At 38.5% G+C, this 25,000-nt stretch overlaps 1 protein-coding gene across 1 annotated transcript in view; it reads left to right on the top strand.

Annotated features, from left to right (window-relative positions):
• LOC115428153 (voltage-dependent T-type calcium channel subunit alpha-1I-like) overlaps positions 1-25,000 on the top strand; it is an 84,066-nt gene that overhangs the window by 42,569 nt on the left and 16,497 nt on the right. Inside the window, exon 2 of the mRNA XM_030147004.1 lies at positions 19,849-20,005. Coding sequence (XP_030002864.1) covers positions 19,849-20,005 — 157 coding nt within the window. The remainder of the gene's footprint in view (positions 1-19,848; positions 20,006-25,000) is intronic.

Genomic DNA, 25,000 nt, shown 5'->3' with positions numbered 1-25,000 from the left:
CTCTCTCTGTGTCTCCTCATCTCTCCGTCTTTCTTTTCCCTTCCCTTTTTGTAACTATTTACTTCATTTGATAGTCGATCGGTTGCCGTGGAAACCGGAGGTCGTTTGCCTCCTGCGTGTCTCTTTGGAAACAATAAAAACAAGAGATAGAAGCTGCGAGAGAGAGAAAGAGAGAGACATGTAGAAAGGGTTAGTCAGAGTGATACCACGCAGTGAGGTATTAAGAATTCATTTAGCTCCCGCTGCATCACATTTTCAGCCTCCCAGCTCCGTTCGACTCTGTTGATGCTTTTCGGCGCATCCCCAGTCCTGTGGGAAACGCTCCCCGGTGCCGCACGGTTGTATTTGGTCTTTTAAAATCTGGGATTAGTTTCCTGCCAGGTCTGTGATGTAAGTGAGTGTGAAAGTGGAGCTGAGGGTCCAGCGCACATGTGTGTACTCTGCAGGGGTGGGCACCACTAAGACCAAGACCAGGCACATGAACCACGCAGAGGTGGACCTAGGAGGTAGTGGGGTTGGAGGTGAGACCGGCTACACCAGGGGTCGGCAAGCTTTGCATTCTAAAGCACAGGTGGCAAACATGCGGCCCGGGGGCCAAAACCGGCCCACCAAAGGGTCCAGTCCGGCCATGGGAGGAATGTGTGAAATGCAAAAATTACACTGAAGATATGAACAGTCATGTTAGGTCAGTTTAATCTAAAGTGGGTCAGAGCAGTAGAACGCTATCATAATAACCTACAGACCAGGGTTCTCCAACTGCTGTTCTTTCAGGTTCCACATTCAGTCTGATCTGATCTGCAGTGGACCCAACCAGGAACAGAAGAACAGAAGAACCCAGAAAGAATGACAACTGACAGTTTATGTCTGTGTTTTAGTGCAAAAAAAAAACATTAAATTATGAAAATACGTACTTTTATAAACTATCCAAACAAAAAAGATGTGAATTACCTGAAAAAACGGACATTTCTTCAGTAAAATCAGTGTAATTTTCTCAGTCTTCTTCCTCCACTTCTCATTAGTCCATGTGCATTCTGGATCAGATCTCCAAAGACACTAAACACTGAGGAACAGGAAGAAAAGAGTTCAAACTGGACTGAATTTAATACAGACATTTCAGGTTGGACACATTTGTTCAGGTTAGTCACATTTTATTGGTACAGGAGAGTTTGGAAATGGAAAGAGTTTCACAATTTAATGGGATTTTTTGCACTAAAACAAAGACAAACATTTGCAGTTGTCATTATTTACAGACATAATGTAATATTATTTGTTCCATCAAACCCAGTAGTAAATCTGCAGTGGTTCTTCTGTGTGGGTTCTTCTGCTGTTCTTATTGGACTGTAGATCAGATTGGTCTGGATGTGGAACCCACACTAACATGAGTTCCACAGCCTGGACTGTGGAATTTAGACACTGTGGAAATTCATCCCAGGGGTCGGACTGGAACCTTTGGGGGGACGCAGGTTTGAGAGCCCTGGTTTAAATAATAAAAACTGCAAATTTTTGTCTTTGTTTTAGTTTTTAAAATGTAAAATTACACAAAAATGTTTACATTTACATTTATATCATGATACTGTTAAAAAGGGCATTTTTTTGTGTTTCTTTTTTTTAAATTATTATTTCCTTGAAGAATTGAATTCCATCATAAATCTGCACAAATCCTAAACACATTCGTATTTGATCCCAACAGGATCAAATGTTCTATCAGCAAATGTTCCAACTGTGTTCAAACTGAAATTGTGTTTTCCAGACATTCCAGTTTCAGATCCTGTTCAAATGTTCACATTCTGTTAGTTCACAACTAACATCAGAACAGGATTGGAGTTCAATCCAAACAAAGGAACCAACATTATGCAATAAAAGAGTGTGAAATAAGAATAAATAAAATATAAGCAATAAAGAAAACAAAAAAAAAACAAAAATGAACCTCCACAATATCTGCATTTGAATAAATACCTACAAATATCCATACATTACTTTTTAATATCGATACAGTATTGTGAAATGAAACGTTGTGATTTATTGCAGAACCCATATTTTCTTACGGCCCTACTGAAGAGCAATGTTGAACTCGGGAAAAAAAAATCGCCATTAAAAAAAAAAAAAATCATCTAAATCCCTGTTTCCAGGAGGAGGCTGTTCTGCAGTAGCATATGTGGGTTCTTCTCTGAAACTGGTCCTAAAAACAGGACATGGGACTAAAAATTCAAACCAGATTTAAACGAATGTTCTGAAGCAGGTTTGGAAGCGCTGTGGGTCTGTTTGAAAAATAAAAACTTACTGAGATAAAAGAGGAACTAGTTTTCAGATAAAACACATTTTTATATTATTTTACACGATTTTTAATACAAAAATCCGCATGTAACACGGTCAAAAGGACACAAAAGTTACGCACGACTATTTTTTTGTTATATCTCTTTATTCTCTCACAGGTGCATTTTGGGAATTGAACTAATCATGCAAGGCAGAGTGTTTGACAAAAAGGACCACTGTTGAAAAATCGGTCATGATTTATATGCATTTAAATGTACAGGTTCTGTATGTAACACAAGTGGACACGATAGGTTCCACCCCAAACCTGGAATGAGACTGAGACTGATGAACAACCCACATGTGGATTAGAAAAACCACTGGGATCCACACACTGAACACAGTGTCTGTATTTAGAGTCTGTAGAAGAGCATTTACACATGTTTACACAGCTAATGCAGACACCTAGGCACATTTAATGTCCAGATTTGGGTCCTAGTTTTGGACCCAATATTTGATTTCTTTGGTCATATTTATTATTTTCTTGATTAATTATTATTATATATTCTGTTAATTGTATTGATGACTTTGGCTGTTTTTGTTCATTTTGTTGTGTACTTTATTCTTTTTTTACTTTATTTTAGTCAAATTTTTTCTCTGTTATTTATTGTTTTGTACACGTTTTATTAATTTTTGTTAATTTTATTTATTATGTAACATACATAACCCCGGTGTGTCCATCCACTGTCATTAATTCAACTCCATGGGTTTTACCGGTCAATCAGTGCTGTAGAAGATGACGGTGTTTCCACGGTAACTATGGAGCATCTGAACGTCCAAATGGGTCATATCTGATGACCATGAAAAGATGAAGAACTGTATTTGACAGCAGGTATTGACAGGTATTGATAGGATTAGTGGATGAGCAGGTGTTAAACAGTTCAGATCAGTAGGTGGTTGTGGTCGGAGGTGGATGTTTGGGTTTTTAAGGGTTAAAACCTTGGTTTATCCTTAAACCTACACATGACCTTTTTGCTCAAATCAAAACCCACATGAATCAGAACGGACTTGTAACTGTTTTAATGGTGTTGTGTTGTGGCCTACAGCACATCCCAGTTCTGCAGGTGTTCCTGGATGTCTGCTCTATTAAGTGACAGCTGCTGGGTGAATGTGAAGCAGAACAGGAAGGAAAAAAAGAAAAGAATCTGTACCCTATTCTGTCTGCGAGCAGCCGCTGTTAAAACTAAAAGTTGAACTATTCTGGAGGTGAAATGATTGTGTGAAATATTTCGGAGTTAATCTTCTTAGAGCGGCCTGTAATAGAGCCTTGTGCTTTGAATTCCAGCTCACTGTGTTGACGTGCAGAGTGTGTGTGAGAGGAAAAACCCAAAAGAATGGAAAAAATCCAGAGCCTCCTCGAAGGCACCTGCACTAATTAACTCATTTTTCAGAAGTAGAGGGAGACAGATAGACACGGGTGCATTGTTACAGACAGCTCATGTAGGGGCAGCATGCACGAGGAGCTCGACCGGAAGGCCGGGCACTGGCAAAAAAGCCTGTTTTTAAAGAATGCATTTGACAGTGGAAATAACCCCAGATAATCCTGGGAGCATTAGCCCAAAGGCTGTCATCATTACTTAGACTGGAGGAATGCCAAAGCGCTGACCTGCAGTTTTACCCAGCCACGCTTCTCACATTAAAGCGCTGGATCTGCCAGGAGAAGGTGGTGTGTTCACGGCCACGCAGCCTGGAGGCTCTAAGCATGAGCCGGTGACACCTGCGGATGATATCGGTGTCCTCATTAAGAAAAGGCGAGCAGCAGAAAACAGCTGATGTGGTGGAAGTGTGCGTCTGTGTGCGATAGCCTGCAGTGTGGACCTGCCTGAGGAGCGGCACCGCTGGAACCGCTGGACTCAACTATTCATGGGGTTTCATTATCATTAATAAAGCAGACGTCCACTTCAAGTGCATTCCAACACATTAACAGGAAAAAGACCCAGGCATGTTCACACTGACACGAGTGGCTTTGTGTGGGACGTACCCTCCTGTCACCAGGGACGAAACACTGGCACCAGTTCACATGAAATAAGAGCCTTCAATGGGAACATCATCATGCAACAGTTTTGTTTTCAGATACATTTAAAAAAACATTTAGAGATATATCAGTGTTTTTCAACCTTGGGGTCAGGACCCCACGTGGGGTCACCTGTATTCAAATGGGGTCACCTGAAATTTATAGTAACTGATGAAAAAAAACAAAAAAACAACAACTTACTAATAAAATATGTGTTGAGTTGACAAAGACAATCACAGTCCATAAAAGACATGACAAACTCTGAGGCTGAAACTGAAGCACTGTGCTTCTGCTCCTATTTCAAATGTTCATTGTGGCCAGTGTGTATTTATTCATTCAAACTTCCTTGTTTGTTCAGTATTCATTGTCCTCCTTGTAAATCCCAGCTGGACTGACTGGACATATGCTGACCGTGTAATCTACACCTGCATTTACTGCCTCTGTCCACAATTATAGACATTATATAGACTAAATGTCCACAATAACAGACATTATACAGACTAAATGTCCACAATAACAGACATTATACAGACTAAATGTCCACAATAATAGACATTATATAGACTAAATGTCCACAATAACAGACATTATACAGACTAAATGTCCACAATTATAGACATTATATAGACTAAATGTCCACAATTATAGACATTATATAGACTAAATGTCCACAATTATAGACATTATATAGACTAAATGTCCACAATTACAGACATTATATAGACTAAATGTCCACAATAACAGACATTATACAGACTAAATGTCCACAATTATAGACATTATATAGACTAAATGTCCACAATTATAGACATTATATAGACTAAATGTCCACAATTATAGACATTATATAGACTAAATGTCCACAATTATAGACATTATATAGACTAAATGTCCACAATAACAGACATTATACAGACTAAATGTCCACAATTATAGACATTATATAGACTAAATGTCCACAATTATAGACATTATATAGACTAAATGTCCACAATAACAGACATTATATAGACTAAATGTCCACAATAACAGACATTATACAGACTAAATGTCCACAATTATAGACATTATATAGACTAAATGTCCACAATAACAGACATTATATAGACTAAATGTCCACAATAATAGACATTATACAGACTAAATGTCCACAATTATAGACATTATATAGACTAAATGTCCACAATTATAGACATTATACAGACTAAATGTCCACAATTATAGACATTATACAGACTAAATGTCCACAATTATAGACATTATACAGACTAAATGTCCACAATTATAGACATTATATAGACTAAATGTCCACAATAATAGACATTATATAGACCAAATGTCCACAATAACAGACATTATACAGACTAAATGTCCACAATAACAGACATTATACAGACTAAATGTCCACAATAATAGACATTATATAGACTAAATGTCCACAATAACAGACATTATACAGACTAAATGTCCACAATTATAGACATTATATAGACTAAATGTCCACAATTATAGACATTATATAGACTAAATGTCCACAATTATAGACATTATATAGACTAAATGTCCACAATTATAGACATTATATAGACTAAATGTCCACAATAACAGACATTATACAGACTAAATGTCCACAATTATAGACATTATATAGACTAAATGTCCACAATTATAGACATTATACAGACTAAATGTCCACAATTATAGACATTATATAGACTAAATGTCCACAATAACAGACATTATATAGACTAAATGTCCACAATAACAGACATTATACAGACTAAATGTCCACAATTATAGACATTATATAGACTAAATGTCCACAATAACAGACATTATACAGACTAAATGTCCACAATTATAGACATTATATAGACTAAATGTTCACAATTATAGACATTATATAGACTAAATGTCCACAATTATAGACATTATATAGACTAAATGTCCACAGTAATAGATATTATATAGACTAAATGTCCACAATTATAGACATTATATAGACTAAATGTCCACAGTAATAGATATTATATAGACTAAATGTCCACAATTATAGACATTATATAGACTAAATGTCCACAATAACAGACATTATACAGACTAAATGTCCACAATTATAGACATTATATAGACTAAATGTCCACAATTATAGACATTATATAGACTAAATGTCCACAATTATAGACATTATATAGACTAAATGTCCACAATTATAGACATTATATAGACTAAATGTCCACAATAACAGACATTATACAGACTAAATGTCCACAATTATAGACATTATATAGACTAAATGTCCACAATTATAGACATTATATAGACTAAATGTCCACAATTATAGACATTATATAGACTAAATGTCCACAATTATAGACATTATATAGACTAAATGTCCACAATAACAGACATTATACAGACTAAATGTCCACAATTATAGACATTATATAGACTAAATGTCCACAATTATAGATATTATACAGACTAAATGTCCACAATTATAGACATTATACAGACTAAATGTCCACAATAATAGACATTATACAGACTAAATGTCCACAATTATAGACATTATATAGACTAAATGTCCACAATAACAGACATTATACAGACTAAATGTCCACAATTATAGACATTATATAGACTAAATGTCCACAATTATAGATATTATATAGACTAAATGTCCACAATAATAGACATTATATTGACTAAATGTCCACAGTAATAGACATTATACAGACTAAATGTCCACAATTATAGACATTATATAGACTAAATGTCCACAATAACAGACATTATATAGACTAAATGTCCACAATAACAGACATTATACAGACTAAATGTCCACAATTATAGACATTATATAGACTAAATGTCCACAATAACAGACATTATATAGACTAAATGTCCACAATAATAGACATTATACAGACTAAATGTCCACAATTATAGACATTATATAGACTAAATGTCCACAATTATAGACATTATACAGACTAAATGTCCACAATTATAGACATTATACAGACTAAATGTCCACAATTATAGACATTATACAGACTAAATGTCCACAATTATAGACATTATATAGACTAAATGTCCACAATAATAGACATTATATAGACCAAATGTCCACAATAACAGACATTATACAGACTAAATGTCCACAATAACAGACATTATACAGACTAAATGTCCACAATAATAGACATTATATAGACTAAATGTCCACAATAACAGACATTATACAGACTAAATGTCCACAATTATAGACATTATATAGACTAAATGTCCACAATTATAGACATTATATAGACTAAATGTCCACAATTATAGACATTATATAGACTAAATGTCCACAATTATAGACATTATATAGACTAAATGTCCACAATAACAGACATTATACAGACTAAATGTCCACAATTATAGACATTATATAGACTAAATGTCCACAATTATAGACATTATACAGACTAAATGTCCACAATTATAGACATTATATAGACTAAATGTCCACAATAACAGACATTATATAGACTAAATGTCCACAATAACAGACATTATACAGACTAAATGTCCACAATTATAGACATTATATAGACTAAATGTCCACAATAACAGACATTATATAGACTAAATGTCCACAATAATAGACATTATACAGACTAAATGTCCACAATTATAGACATTATATAGACTAAATGTCCACAATTATAGACATTATACAGACTAAATGTCCACAATAACAGACATTATACAGACTAAATGTCCACAATTATAGACATTATACAGACTAAATGTCCACAATTATAGACATTATACAGACTAAATGTCCACAATTATAGACATTATATAGACTAAATGTCCACAATAATAGACATTATATAGACCAAATGTCCACAATAACAGACATTATACAGACTAAATGTCCACAATAACAGACATTATACAGACTAAATGTCCACAATAATAGACATTATATAGACTAAATGTCCACAATAACAGACATTATACAGACTAAATGTCCACAATTATAGACATTATATAGACTAAATGTCCACAATTATAGACATTATATAGACTAAATGTCCACAATTATAGACATTATATAGACTAAATGTCCACAATAACAGACATTATACAGACTAAATGTCCACAATTATAGACATTATATAGACTAAATGTCCACAATTATAGACATTATATAGACTAAATGTCCACAATTATAGACATTATATAGACTAAATGTCCACAATAACAGACATTATACAGACTAAATGTCCACAATTATAGACATTATATAGACTAAATGTCCACAATTATAGATATTATACAGACTAAATGTCCACAATTATAGACATTATACAGACTAAATGTCCACAATAATAGACATTATACAGACTAAATGTCCACAATTATAGACATTATATAGACTAAATGTCCACAATAACAGACATTATACAGACTAAATGTCCACAATTATAGACATTATATAGACTAAATGTCCACAATTATAGATATTATATAGACTAAATGTCCACAATAATAGACATTATATTGACTAAATGTCCACAGTAATAGACATTATACAGACTAAATGTCCACAATTATAGACATTATATAGACTAAATGTCCACAATAACAGACATTATATAGACTAAATGTCCACAATAACAGACATTATACAGACTAAATGTCCACAATTATAGACATTATATAGACTAAATGTCCACAATAACAGACATTATATAGACTAAATGTCCACAATAATAGACATTATACAGACTAAATGTCCACAATTATAGACATTATATAGACTAAATGTCCGCAATAACAGACATTATACAGACTAAATGTCCACAATTATAGACATTATACAGACTAAATGTCCACAATTATAGACATTATACAGACTAAATGTCCACAATTATAGACATTATATAGACTAAATGTCCACAATAATAGACATTATATAGACCAAATGTCCACAATAACAGACATTATACAGACTAAATGTCCACAATAACAGACATTATACAGACTAAATGTCCACAATAATAGACATTATATAGACTAAATGTCCACAATAATAGACATTATACAGACTAAATGTCCACAATTATAGACATTATATAGACTAAATGTCCACAATTATAGACATTATATAGACTAAATGTCCACAATAACAGACATTATACAGACTAAATGTCCACAATAACAGACATTATATAGACTAAATATCCACAATAACAGACATTATATAGACTAAATGTCCACAATAATAGACATTCTATAGACTAAATGTCCACAATAATAGATATTGTATAGACTAAATGTCCACAATAACAGACATTATATAGACTAAATGTCCACAATAATAGACATTATATAGACTAAATATCCACAATAACAGACATTATATAGACTAAATGTCCACAATAAGAGACATTATATAGACTAAATGTCCACAATAAGAGACATTATATAGACTAAATGTCCACAATAACAGACATTATACAGACTAAATGTCCACAATTATAGACATTATATAGACTAAATGTCCACAATAAGAGACATTATATAGACTAAATGTCCACAATAAGAGACATTATATAGACTAAATGTCCACAATAAGAGACATTATATAGACTAAATGTCCACAATAAGAGACATTATATAGACTAAATGTCCTCTAAAACTAACGTTTATTTGAAACATAGTATAACAAACTATTACATGACCAAAAACAAATTAATTTGAGCAAAGAAAATGGTCTGTTTTGAATGTCTGGGGTCATCAGAAATTTGTGAAGTTAAAATGGGGTCATGAACCAAAAAAGGTTGGAACCACTGACATATATGTATTTGATGATTTGTAATTTGATTTGTATTTCTATTATATTTACTTTAAATTATTATTTCAGTTATATCATATGGAATTTTTTTTCTTTTTCGGCTTCTCTCCTGCACAATGATGTCAGTTGTTTGAATGTTTTGTTTTGTTTTTTCTTTTCCTCTTGCTGTTTATGATGTGCAGATAAAAGAAAAACTAGAAAGCGCTCAGAGAGCGCAGACCTCTGCCAAAGCAGATCACCCCCCCCCCCCCCCCCCGGATCACCACCAAAATGTAATCATTTGTTCCTTGTGCCAGTGTCAGTATTTCCTGAAAATCCCTCCATAACTTTTTGAGTTATCTTGCTAACAGACAAACAGACAAACCTCGATGAAAACAGAACCTCTGCCGTTTCACTTGGTGAAGGTTATGAAAAATATAGAATATCCTTACCGGTTGACTTTTTTTAAGTAAAGCTGTGAAACTCTTGTCCACTACAGAAGACAAAAATGCATTGCTGGGTCTCAGGAGAATATGTATGTGCAAAACATTACCGATATTTACTAAATGTGGAAAAAACAGAAGTGTGTAATGTCGGTTTTTCCATTAAATCACAAATGCGATGATTTGTTTATTTATTATCGCGAGATGACACGAGAAGTCATTCCATATTTGGTAAACCTGACATCAGTCAACATGGCCCATACTGACGAACAGTGGTAGGTGGTCTATAGGGGGCGCAGGAGAGACACAGTTTAAAAATGCATAAAGAAGAAGAACTATTTAACTCTTTCAGTGCCATGGGCCGATTAAATCGGCTTTACGAATACAACCTTTAAAGTGCCACGGGCCGATCAGATCGGCTTATTTGATCGCCATATTTGTGTACAAACAAACCATCCACCCCCATTTCTTTCTCACATTTCGATGACGTTCTTTCAAATCTTCTTGCAAATTACGATCAGTAATGAATCGGTTGCGTCCAGTGCGTTTTGAATCTAAGTAGCAATCGGTCGGATGTTACCGAGCGGTTTTTGACCAAGGAAGAGCTCGCGTTTCGTTTTCTGCTTGGGAAATTTTATGAATGAATTTATGAATGAAATCATATGCAAATTAGATGGCCATTTTGTAGTAATACCGTAAACACAGCGATCTGTCAAAACAGTCCCATCTGCTAGAAAATGAGTTCTGATGACGATTCAGACTTCGATTATAAAAACGACGCGGAATACTGAAGAACGGCCAAATTCTGTGGCACTTTTAAGGCTTATTAGCCCCTTAACTGTCTGGCACCGAAAGAGTTAAAGATGTTAATTTAGGCAGAAATGTACGGAAGAGGATTAGGGCCACTGGAAAAGAAAAATAGGTCCAATATTTTTTGATTATTATGATTCTGAGATTAAAGACAGAACTCGGACTTTATTCTCAGAATTCTGACTCTTAAATATTTTTTTAAATTATTGTTCTGAGATTAAAACTCAGAATTCTGCGAAAAAAAAGGCAGAATTTAGACCTTTTTTTTCTCGCAGAATTCTGACTTTAATCCCAGAACTCTGACCTTTTTCTCATAATTCTGTTTAATTTTTTTTTTTTAATTATTGCTCTGAGATTAAAGTCAGAATTCTGAGGGAAAAAAGGCAGAATTCAGACTTTTTTTCTTAGAAGTCTCACTTTAATGTCAGAATTCTGACTCTTTTCTCAGAATATATATATTTACATTTTTTTCCCGTGGCCCTCATCCTCTTCTGTAGAAATGGATCTGAATCACAAGAGGAAAACTGTTATTCTGACATCATCCTCACTGTCGGTGCTGTGGTTCGTGTCAGCTTTGACTGAGGTTGTTTTGAACTGGATTTAGGAGCATTATTGTTTGTTTTTGTTTGTTTGTTTGTTTGTTTGTTTGTTTGTTTAGCAGCAGACACCACTGATATATATGTGCATCCCTAAACAAAACTATCCAACACAAGAATCTGAATATTATCCACGCGTCAGTGTTAATGAGATTAGTCTGTAACCCTTACAGACCCAAACAGCCACCACCATCTGCTGATCTGAACTGTTTAACACCTGCTGACCCACTAATCCTATCAGTACATGTCAATAACTGCTGTCAAATACAGTTCTTCAGCTTTTCATGGTCATCAGATATGACCCATTTGGACTTTCAGAGGCTCCGTAGTTACCGTGGAAACACTGTCATCTTCTACAGCGCTGATTCTCCAGTCAAACCCATGCAGTTGGATCAGTGACGGCAGACGGACACACTGGGCTTATGTTCAGTTCAGGACAGATTTCATTGAAAAAAAGTCTCCTTTTCTTCATTTTTTTCTGTTTTGATTCAATAACCTTTGAATTTACTCTGAGCTTTTATGAACGTCTACAGGATCGATCAATTAAACATAGGAACACAGATGATTTTCCCAGGAAAAAATGCTAAATTCAGAAGATAAGAGTATAATAAATGGTGATAAACCACTTAGGAAAGGTTAAATTGAGAGAAAAATTCCTTTGGGAAGTGCCATAAAAGTCTCAGTGGGTTTTTATGGGTTAATCCACTGAACCATGTGTGTGATATTCTTAAATACGTGCAGCGTTTCCACTCTTCAGAACAGGACGTGTCTGCCACAGTCTGATGAATTTTCTATAATTGGGCTCAAACACTCAGATTCAAGGTTGAACTGCTTCTGTTCTGTGGGTCAAAGGTCACTGTAACCTGACAAAACAAACAGGAAGCTTTCTTCTGCCTTTATGAAGGGTTTTCCTGCCAAGGACTCATTAGACTCACATCAGTCCAGTCAGAAGTCAGTGGAACATTCCAAACAGCCCGAATGCCTTCATGAATACCTTTAACCCATGAAGACAGAGCTGGGCGAGTTCACCTCTTTTGAACCTTCCCTAAGTGATTTATCACCATTTATTACAATATTATCCTCTGTAGTTTGCATTTGTACATTAAAAATCCTGTATTTTCTTATATTTAATTCACTGATCATGTTCATTAAAGCTCAGAATACATTTGAAGGTTGTTACGTTAGAAACAGAGAAAACTGAAGAAAACATGACTTTTGTCTCCAGTTTTTCATCAGATCTGCCAAACCTCAGTCATATCGTCAGTATCATGAATCTGTAAGTCTTTCTGTCATTCCTCAGCTGAATCTCTTCCCTCACAGTGGACAGTTTCACGTCTACTCCACCATAAACTAACCATGTGTTTACATTCAGAGCCGGTACGTCACCAGGGCCTAATCAGAAATTAGTCGACATGCATTTGGAAGTGGAGCTGCCAAAGAAAATAGAGTCATAGTTTTAAAAAAGGCATTTTTTAACGAAAATAATGTGCTTTTATGAGATTAGTTGTAATAGTTTGAAAATTAATTCAACAGAGTTTTCAGTCACAAACATCAGCTTTCACGTCTGTTGGCCCAGACGAACGCCCTCACAGAAGGTTCCACGTTCTCCATGAGATGAGCGGGTACGACTTTATTTTCATAAATTATTCTATTTTTCCCACCTGTTTGTATTCTGGGAATATTGTGGCTTTATTCTTGAAATATTACGACTCATAAAAGTACAACATTATTTTGGTTCATTAGAGTCCAAAAAAATCTGCCGAAGCATGCCACATTTCCACAGATATTCCACAGCACACAGTGGGATTTGTGTCCAAATCAAAGGCCTTTATTACTTCATGGCAGTCTGTGAAAATACAGCCAGCGGGTTGTGACCTGTGCTCTGCACCAGGGCTGTTCTCACTAGTGAGGTGTTATTTTGGTTGAATAATGACTTTTTTTTTTTTTAAACTGCAACTTTATTCTCATTCTATTCTGACTTTATTCTCATTCTATTCTGCCTTTATTCTCATTCTATTCTGACTTTATTCTCATTCTATTCTGCCTTTATTCTCATTCTATTCTGCCTTTATTCTCATTCTATTCTGCCTTTATTCTCATTCTATTCTGACTTTATTCTCATTCTATTCTGACTTTATTCTCATTCTATTCTGCCTTTATTCTCATTCTATTCTGCCTTTATTCTCATTCTATTCTGCCTTTATTCTCATTCTATTCTGCCTTTATTCTCATTCTATTCTGCCTTTATTCTCATTCTATTCTGACTTTATTCTCATTCTATTCTGACTTTATTCTCATTCTATTCTGCCTTTATTCTCATTCTATTCTGCCTTTATTCTCATTCTATTCTGACTTTATTCTCATTCTATTCTGACTTTATTCTCATTCTATTCTGCCTTTATTCTCATTCTATTCTGACTTTATTCTCATTCTATTCTGACTTTATTCTCATTCTATTCTGCCTTTATTCTCATTCTATTCTGCCTTTATTCTCATTCTATTCTGCCTTTATTCTCATTCTATTCTGCCTTTATTCTCATTCTATTCTGACTTTATTCTCATTCTATTCTGCCTTTATTCTCATTCTATTCTGCCTTTATTCTCATTCTATTCTGACTTTATTCTCATTCTATTCTGACTTTATTCTCATTCTATTCTGCCTTTATTCTCATTCTATTCTGACTTTATTCTCATTCTATTCTGACTTTATTCTCATTCTATTCTGCCTTTATTCTCATTCTATTCTGCCTTTATTCTCATTCTATTCTGACTTTATTCTCATTCTATTCTGACTTTATTCTCATTCTATTCTGCCTTTATTCTCATTCTATTCTGACTTTATTCTCATTCTATTCTGACTTTATTCTCGTAGTGACAGGTGTTTTTACTTCCTTATGTGGCGCTGTTGTACATTATTTCGATGTTATTCTGTTATTGTTTGGCTGCTCTGCTCTGCTCTGCTCTGGTCTGCTCTGGTCTGGTCCACTTTGGGTCAGACTGGGCTGAATGTGGAACCTGAAATAGAAGGAGTGTGACCCCCTGGTCCGTCCCAGTTAGAGGTGCCTCCTCCAGTGTGTTCTTCAGTGTGGGATGCTTGGGCGGTGCTGTCTCTGAGGTCGGATGCAGACGTGTTGGTGTGCAGATCTTCCCCTTCACCGTGTTCAGCCTGAGGAACATCCTGGAGAGCGTTGGTTTTCCACACTGCTCCCTAACGGCCTGAACATCTCCCTCTACACCCCCCCTTCTGCTGCCGCAGATGAACGTACACAGCTTTCATTGAAAGCCGGCGCTAATGTGCGCAGTTAAAGGTGTGTTTGTGAGCGTGTGAATGTGCTCACGTGTAGGTGGATGAGTGTGAGCGCGCACCGTTTGCACGTGCACGCGCCTATAGTTGCGTACATTTGTGTGTGTTGAGGAGTGGGTGTTTGTGTGCACGTGTCGGTGTGTGTGTGTGTGTATTTGTGCATGTGTTTTGCCCACTCACAGCCTATCTTTATCCACGCTGTGATTTTCCACTGTAGTTCCATGTCTTTGTTGGAGGTTGAAACAGGGCAAAGACAAACACACACAGGGCTGAACCATTTCAGGGGAATTCTGTCTGCTTCACATCTGAGCTCAGGTGCATTTATTCTAATGTTATCCTCTGTCTTCTGTATTTTATCAGTGGAAATCAGATATTTTCCTGTATTTAATTACTGATTATGTAGATGTTCATAGAAGCTCAGATTAAAGTTGAAGGTTATTATATTAAAAACAGAGAAAACTGAAGAAAATGTGACTTTTTCAGAAAAGTACCTGTTTGTCAATAAGTGAACATAACCCCAGTGTGTCCATCCACTGTCTCTGATCCAGCTCTTTGTACTGGTTTTGCTGGGGAATCACTGCTGTAGAAGATGACGGTGTTTCCACAGACACACTTATGATTTTGTTCTTTATTATTCATTTGACTTCTTATTTTATCTGTTTTCACTTTTTCCTTCAGTTTTGTTCAGTTTGGGGCTCATTTTGTTCATGTTCCTTATTATTATTATTATTATTATTATTTTTTTTTTTTGTGGATTTAATATTCACTTTGGTTCATTTTATTGGTTAATTTGGCATTTTTTACTCAATTTATTCATTTTTTATTTAATTTTAATAATTTTTTTATTTATTTCATGTTACTTAATCTTTTGTATTTTATTTATCTTATTTTATTTTATTTTATTTATCTCACTTATGATTTTGTTCCTTTTTATTCATTTTATTTCTTATTTTATGTGTTTTCGTTAAATGTTTTGGCTCATTCATTTTTTTCCTTCAGTTTTGTTCAGTTTGTGGCTCATTTTGTTCATGTTCCTTATTATTATTATTATGATTTTGTTGATTTATTTTTCACTTTGGTTCATTTGATTTGGCAATTTTTGCCAGTTTAATTGTTTTTTGATTTCATTTTAATCAGTTTACTGGTGAATCGATGTTGTAGAAGATGGTGGTGTTTCCACGGTAACTACGGAGCCTCTGAGCGTCCACATGGGTGGTGGACGTTCAGGTGTTTGTGGTTAAACCTGTGGTGTTCTACTCTGACAATGACCCGTCCCACTGTCGCTCACGTCTGGTTCAGTCCTCTTCTGTCCTGAGGGTTGAGTTTTCTGCTGCTGCAGGAACACCAGCACCGTAGGGCCCCAGGGTGGACTGGACCTCCTGGGCCCCAGGGTGGACTGGACCTCCTGGGCCCCAGGGTGGACTGGACCTCCTGGGCCCCAGGGTGGACTGGACCTCCTGGGCTCCTCCAGGGTGGACTGGACCTCCTGGGCTCCTCCAGGGTGGACTGGACCTCCTGGGCTCCCCCAGGGTGGACTGGACCTCCTGGGCCCCAGGGTGGACTGGACCTCCTGGGCTCCTCCAGGGTGGACTGGACCTCCTGGGCTCCTCCAGGGTGGACTGGACCTCCTGGGCCCCAGGGTGGACTGGACCTCCTGGGCTCCTCCAGGGTGGACTGGACCTCCTGGGCTCCCCCAGGGTGGACTGGACCTCCTGGGCCCCAGGGTGGACTGGACCTCCTGGGCTCCTCCAGGGTGGACTGGACCTCCTGGGCCCCAGGGTGGACTGGACCTCCTGGGCCCCAGGGTGGACTGGACCTCCTGGGCTCCCCCAGGGTGGACTGGACCTCCTGGGCTCCTCCAGGGTGGACTGGACCTCCTGGCTCCCCCAGGGTGGACTGGACCTCCTGGGCTCCTCCAGGGTGGACTGGACCTCCTGGGCTCCCCCAGGGTGGACTGGACCTCCTGGGCTCCTCCAGGGTGGACTGGACCTCCTGGGCTCCTCCAGGGTGGACTGGACCTCCTGGGCCCCAGGGTGGACTGGACCTCCTGGGCTCCTCCAGGGTGGACTGGACCTCCTGGGCTCCCCCAGGGTGGACTGGACCTCCTGGGCCCCAGGGTGGACTGGACCTCCTGGGCTCCTCCAGGGTGGACTGGACCTCCTGGGCCCCAGGGTGGACTGGACCTCCTGGGCCCCAGGGTGGACTGGACCTCCTGGGCTCCCCCAGGGTGGACTGGACCTCCTGGGCTCCTCCAGGGTGGACTGGACCTCCTGGGCTCCCCCAGGGTGGACTGGACCTCCTGGGCTCCTCCAGGGTGGACTGGACCTCCTGGGCTCCTCCAGGGTGGACTGGACCTCCTGGGCTCCTCCAGGCCTACTCTTGGTGTTGCGGGTCCTGCTGGCTGCGTTCACCTCTGCTCAGAAAGGAGCAGGTGTAGCGCTGGGACAAACAGACGCTCCTCTCGTTTGTTGTATTTTTTAATCCCTCACAGAACCGGCCGGTGGGTGATGGTGAGCAGTGAAAGTCACAGTGTGGGACCAGACTGCACTGCAGTCCAAACCTGTAGAACGTAGAAAGCAGGAGGTACTGGAGTGTTTTTGGGAATCCTACTTTTAATAAGTCCTCATCTACTGAACACAAAATACAGACTGAATGAAAGCTGAAATATAACCCACACTACATACATTCCTACTATAGTTTTACAGACACTCATCTTGTTGAAGCTTTGGTCACATTTGAAGAACATTTATAGTTTAGATTACTCAGAATCAGTTTATTTGAGTAGATAAGTCATTTATTTTTTGTTGATGAAAGGTTCATTTAAAAACCAGTTTATTTATTTTTCTCATCAGTGAAAGAGGGCGCTTTTCAGTTTATATTTTACACAAAATTTAACTACATTTTTTTTTCATTTTTTTGTATATATTACAGTTAAATATATCCTCCTGAGACCCAGGAGAATGACCATTTTCAGCTTTTTTACATTAAACAATTGTCTTGATTGGAAACTGCATAATGCAAGTTTTTTCAGATACAAATAATTCTTATTTATTTATTTGTTTGTTTATTTGTTTGTTTGTTTGTAATTGAATGTCTTTTGCAATGGACAGCCTTTTTAGAGTAAAACTGTCCAACGTTTGTCCCCTACAGAGGACACAAATGCTGGGTCTCAGGAGGATGTGTTCTGTAAATAGAAACAGACACCTTTGACACAGGAACTAATTTGGCCTCTTTTTTTTTTTTCAGTCCAAAATGCTGAAGTGAGAGTTGGGGGTACTTGGATAAAAAAAGTTTCTTTCAGGGGGTAGTCCACTGTAAAAAGTGTGAGCCCCACTGGTGTAAAGCCTTCATTACTGCTGTGTCCAGTTCATTGTGCTTCCTAATGCAGCTCTGTGTAGGTTTACATAAATGAAAATACCACTGGGCAGTGACACAGTTCAACAGATAAATGTTTCATAGGCTCCATATAGTTCCACTACATGTGTTCATGTTCCATTCATATCTGCACAGATTTGAACACATGTAATACTGCGTCTCAGAGGTAGGGTTGAACACATCCCAATAGTTAATAGTGTGACAGCTTGTTTCTAGCGTCATTTCATTGCTTTAGTCGTGTTAACGCTGCTGCAGATGAATGATAATCCTCACTGTAACCCTTAAAGACCCAGAATTACATATGTGCAGACTTCCAAAGACACTTTACTCTATATTTAACCTTTTGTAAGTGATTTACCACCATTTATTATTAGCATATTATACTCTGCATTTTGCATTTTTCAGTTTAAATCAGGTATTTTCCTGTTTTTCATTTACTGATCATGTAGATGTTCATAAAAGCTCAGATTTAATTCAAAGGTTATTTTATCAAAACAGAAAAAAATTAGGGAAAAAATTAGTTTTTGAGCAAAATTTGTTATTATGAATGTGTTAATGTGTATTTGTGTGTGTGTTTTGCCCACTCACAGCCCATCTGTTTGTTGGGAGGTTGAAACATGGACAGTATTTAGCATTTCTGTGGGAATTCTGTCTGCTTCAAATCAAGGTTGCTGTGTATTTATTATAATATTATCCTCTGTATTTTGCATTTTTCAGCGTAAATCAAGCATTTTCTTATATTTAATTCACTGATCATGTAGATGTTCATAAAAGCTCAGATTCAATTCCCAGGTTATTATATCAAAACAGAAAAAAGTGGTGAAAAAATGAGATTGTGAGCAAAATATATTATGAACTGAACATAAAAGAAGTCTCAACAACAGTGAAGGTCCACACAGGTCATAACTGATGTTGATGAAAAGCTGAGAAGCTGAATTTTACCTGAATTATTGAACAGGATAGATCAGATTAGAGGTTAAAAAGTTTTCCATCAGTAGATTCTTCTGTTCCTGGTGGGTGTTCAGGGGTTGAAGGGTTCAAATGCACTGGTTTAAACATGACCTACACGAAGCATGTGGGGATTCTAGTACTTCCTGTTAAATGTGAGTATGTTTTACACTAGTTGGGTATATAAGGTGTCCTCCTGTTGGCTGCTGCAGTGTTGTGTCCTTCCATCAGCTGTTGTCCTTAACCTGTGCCTCCACATGGTTCGAGCGCGTCAGTATGATGGTGATCCTGTTGAACTGCATGACCCTGGGAATGTACCAGCCCTGCCAGAACATCGACTGTTCCTCAGACCGATGCCAGATACTACAGGTAAACACACACTAACACACACACACACACTAACACACACTAACACTAACACACTAACACACACTAACACACTAACACACACTAACACACACACACTGGGAATGTACCAGCCCTGCCAGAACATTGACTGTTCCTCAGACCGATGCCAGATACTACAGGTAAACACACACTAACACACACACACACACTAACACACACTAACACACTAACACACACTAACACACACACACACACACACGTGTTTCTTTTGTCATCCTTTCCACACGTCTGATCCCCCATTTGGCAAAAGATGCTTCTCCTATAAATAAAATAAATAAATAAATAAATAACTAAACTAAACTAAACTAAGCATGTATGTGCTGATAGTGTCCTCCAGGCTGTTGCTGTGTTCTCGTCGGTGGCTCATGTTGGTTTTTGCAGCAGCAGCAGGTCCAGTCCATACATGATGTCATTTACGCTGGTGTGAAAACCAAAGTGAAACTTCACCTGCTTTCACGTCTGACTCCGCCTCCTGCGCCTCTATTTTCTCTATACTGGATCTTACATGAAATGTCCACGGCTTCTACCCCATATCCACTGGACCCCCTCCACTGCTGGACGGGCCCCACACAAATGCCCCCCCATGAATCTGTCATGTTTAGGCCCACTTCTGGGCGCCCCAGCACAGTGTGAATTTGACCCACTTTTCCTCAAATGTAACCACATCTAGTCTGCGTCACTGGTACAAACCCAGTTAGGTCTGAATTCAGCCAATAGTTTAGTGCCACACAAACAGAAAAACTGAAGCACACCCATACCCCTAACCCTTTATAGACTTTAATATTCAGGTGGGCAGACCCCCTCCTCCCCTTTAGTGTTTTTTGTTTATGTGTACATGTGAGTGCTGGTGTCGTGTTCTTGTTCTGACACACTTAGATTGGATATTATATGTGACTTTTTCATATTGTCATTGTTCTAATTTCAATAAAAAGAGTTTAAAAAAAAACAAAAACAAAAAGCCAGTACCCCTTGGCTCCCCTTTGGGGGTCGGGGTTATAAAGTACAGGAGTGCTTTCTTAACATTATTATTTTTGGCCCAAACAAAGGCCTGTGACCCACTGAAACCCACTGAAACCCACTGAAACCCACTGAAAACAGCTCTGACCCCCATTTTTTCGTGGTGACCCACCAGTTGAGAATCATGCTCTAGTAAGATGGCAGCAGATTTGGGAACAGTTTCCTATTTTTATTATAGTTTATCTGCGATAAGGCACCACCATAAAAAGACAAAAAAAGAACAATACAGGTACTGAACACATTATAATGTTCATACACTATATTTCCAAAAGTCTTGTCTCCTCCATCCCAGTCATCAGACTCAGCTGTTCCAGTCCCTTCCATGTCCACAGGTGGATTAAATCCAGCCCTAGGCATGCAGACTGCTTTTACAAACATTTGGGACAGAATGGGTCTCTCTCAGGAGCTCAGTGAATTCCAGCGTGGAACTGTGATAGGATGCCACCTGTGACACAAATCCAGAGGTGAACTTTCCTGGCTCCTAAATATTCCACAGTCAGCTGTCAGCTGGATTAGAAGAAAGTTCAGTGAAAGGAACTGGGAATGCTTCAGCAGAACAAGACATTTGGGACAATTCCACGCTCCCAACTTTGTGGGAACAGTTTGGAGCCGGCCCCTTCCTCTTCCAACATGACTGTGCACCAGTGCACAAAGCAAGGTCCATTTGGACATGGAGGACAGAGTCTGGTGTGGATGAACTGGACTGGCCTGCACACAGTCCTGACCTCAACCCCATAGAACACCTTTGGATGAATTAGAGCGCAGACTGAGAGCCAGGCCTTCTGTCCAACATCAGTGTGGGACCTCACAAATGCGCTTCTGGAAGAACGGTCCAGAATTCCCATGAACACACTCCTAAACCTTGTGGACAGCCTTCCCAGAAGAGTTGAAGCTGTTAGAGCTGCAAAGGGTGGAGCCACGTCAGACTGAACCCATAGACTAGGAATGGGATGGACCTGACATTCATATGGGAGTCAAAGCAGGAGAGGGAATACTGTTGGAAATATAGTGTAGCTTAAATAAGGATGTATATTAAACATGTCCTCAGTGTTCAGCTGAGGTCAACAGAGCAGGATATGTATCTGGACCGTCTGGTGGTTCTTATGCTCATTCTTCTCAGTGTATTTACTTTTTTTCTTAATCTATTTTCACTGAATCCCTTTGTCCTGCTCTGATCTATAAATATGTTTGTTTACTGTCAACATCATGTATTTTTGATCTGAGCTTCCACACAGTACAGACGTACAGTGAACGCACCGACAGAAGGCACTTTAACAGACGTACAGTGAACGCACCGACAGAAGGCCCTTTAACGGACGTACAGTGAACGCACCGACAGAAGGCCCTTTAACGGACGTACAGTGAACGCACCGACAGAAGGCCCTTTAACAGACGTACAGTGAACGCACCGACAGAAGGCCCTTTAACGGACGTACAGTGAACGCACCGACAGAAGGCCCTTTAACGGACGTACAGTGAACGCACCGACAGAAGGCACTTTAACGGACGTACAGTGAACGCACCGACAGAAGGCACTTTAACGGACGTACAGTGAACGCACCGACAGAAGGCCCTTTAACGGACGTACAGTGAACGCACCGACAGAAGGCACTTTAACGGACGTACAGTGAACGCACCGACAGAAGGCCCTTTAACGGACGTACAGTGAACGCACCGACAGAAGGCCCTTTAACGGACGTACAGTGAACGCACCGACAGAAGGCCCTTTAACGGACGTACAGTGAACGCACCGACAGAAGGCCCTTTAACGGACGTACAGTGAACGCACCGACAGAAGGCACTTTAACGGACGTACAGTGAACGCACCGACAGAAGGCCCTTTAACGGACGTACAGTGAACGCACCGACAGAAGGCCCTTTAACGGACGTACAGTGAACGCACCGACAGAAGGCACTTTAACGGACGTACAGTGAACGCACCGACAGAAGGCCCTTTAACGGACGTACAGTGAACGCACCGACAGAAGGCACTTTAACGGACGTACAGTGAACGCACCGACAGAAGGCCCTTTAACGGACGTACAGTGAACGCACCGACAGAAGGCCCTTTAACGGACGTACAGTGAACGCACCGACAGAAGGCACTTTAACGGACGTACAGTGAACGCACCGACAGAAGGCCCTTTAACAGACGTACAGTGAACGCACCGACAGAAGGCCCTTTAACACTTCCACACATCTTTACAAATCTTCACACGAGTGCACATACATATTTTATTGATACACACAAAAGCACGGATATACACTTAAGTCACACACACACACACACAGCTCTGTAGAACCTTGTAACGATTTATAAATGTAGGTACGGTGTCACATTCTTGGACGGGCTTTTGTTTTTTTTTTCCTTAAACCTTGTCCCTCTGTCTTGTCTTATATTTGTTTTGTCCTTCTGTCTTATATTTGTTTTGTCCTTCTGTCTTATATTTGTTTTGTCCTTCTGTCTTATATTTGTTTTGTCCTTCTGTCTTATATTTGTTTTGTCCTTCTGTCTTATATTTGTTTTGTCCTTCTGTCTTATATTTGTTTTGTCCTTCTGTCCTCTGTCTGTTTTGTCCTTCTGTCTTATATTTGTTTTGTCCTTCTGTCCTCTGTCTGTTTTGTCCTTCTGTCTTATATTTGTTTTGTCCTTCTGTCTTCTGTCTGTTTTGTCCTTCTGTCTTATATTTGTTTTGTCCTTCTGTCCTCTGTCTGTTTTGTCCTTCTGTCCTCTGTCTGTTTTGTCCTTCTGTCTTATATTTGTTTTGTCCTTCTGTCCTCTGTCTGTTTTGTCCTTCTGTCTTATATTTGTTTTGTCCTTCTGTCCTCTGTCTGTTTTGTCCTTCTGTCTTCTGTCTGTTTTGTCCTTCTGTCTTATATTTGTTTTGTCCTTCTGTCTTGTATTTGTTTTGTCCTTCTGTCTTGTATTTGTTTTGTCCTTCTGTCCTCTGTCTGTTTTGTCCTTCTGTCCTCTGTCTGTTTTGTCCTTCTGTCTTATATTTGTTTTGTCCTTCTGTCCTCTGTCTGTTTTGTCCTTCTGTCTGTTTTGTCCTTCTGTCTTATATTTGTTTTGTCCTTCTGTCCTCTGTCTGTTTTGTCCTTCTGTCTTATATTTGTTTTGTCCTTCTGTCTTCTGTCTGTTTTGTCCTTCTGTCTTATATTTGTTTTGTCCTTCTGTCCTCTGTCTGTTTTGTCCTTCTGTCTGTTTTGTCCTTCTGTCTTATATTTGTTTTGTCCTTCTGTCCTCTGTCTGTTTTGTCCTTCTGTCTTATATTTGTTTTGTCCTTCTGTCTTCTGTCTGTTTTGTCCTTCTGTCTTATATTTGTTTTGTCCTTCTGTCCTCTGTCTGTTTTGTCCTTCTGTCTTCTGTCTGTTTTGTCCTTCTGTCCTCTGTCTGTTTTGTCCTTCTGTCTTCTGTCTGTTTTGTCCTTCTGTCTTATATTTGTTTTGTCCTTCTGTCCTCTGTCTATTTTGTCCTTCTGTCTTATATTTGTTTTGTCCTTCTGTCTTATATTTGTTTTGTCCTTCTGTCTTCTGTCTGTTTTGTCCTTCTGTCCTCTGTCTGTTTTGTCCTTCTGTCTTATATTTGTTTTGTCCTTCTGTCTTCTGTCTGTTTTGTCCTTCTGTCCTCTGTCTATTTTGTCCTTCTGTCTTATATTTGTTTTGTCCCTCTGTCTTGTCTTCTGTCATTATTACCTTGTGTTTCTTGGACGTTTGTCCTTTTTGGTTTCTTTCTGCTCATACAGACACATGAGGAACTCTGGAATCCACATGCACAAACCCATGTTCCATTGCTCGTCTTGACCCCCCCCACCCCCACCCCCACCCCTCCTCCCCCCACTCACCTCGCGGTGACTCACTGCTAGCGTGTGGTCTTTACGGTGCATCGAGCATGACTTTCTCACGTCCGGCACCTCGGCAGCTTTCTCCGTCGTCGTT

Source organism: Sphaeramia orbicularis, chromosome 1 (assembly GCF_902148855.1).
Source record: "Sphaeramia orbicularis chromosome 1, fSphaOr1.1, whole genome shotgun sequence".
Taxonomy (NCBI): Eukaryota; Metazoa; Chordata; class Actinopteri; order Kurtiformes; family Apogonidae; genus Sphaeramia; species Sphaeramia orbicularis.
The sequence above is the reverse complement of the archived record's forward strand: the minus strand, read 5'-3'. Positions and strand labels throughout refer to the sequence as shown.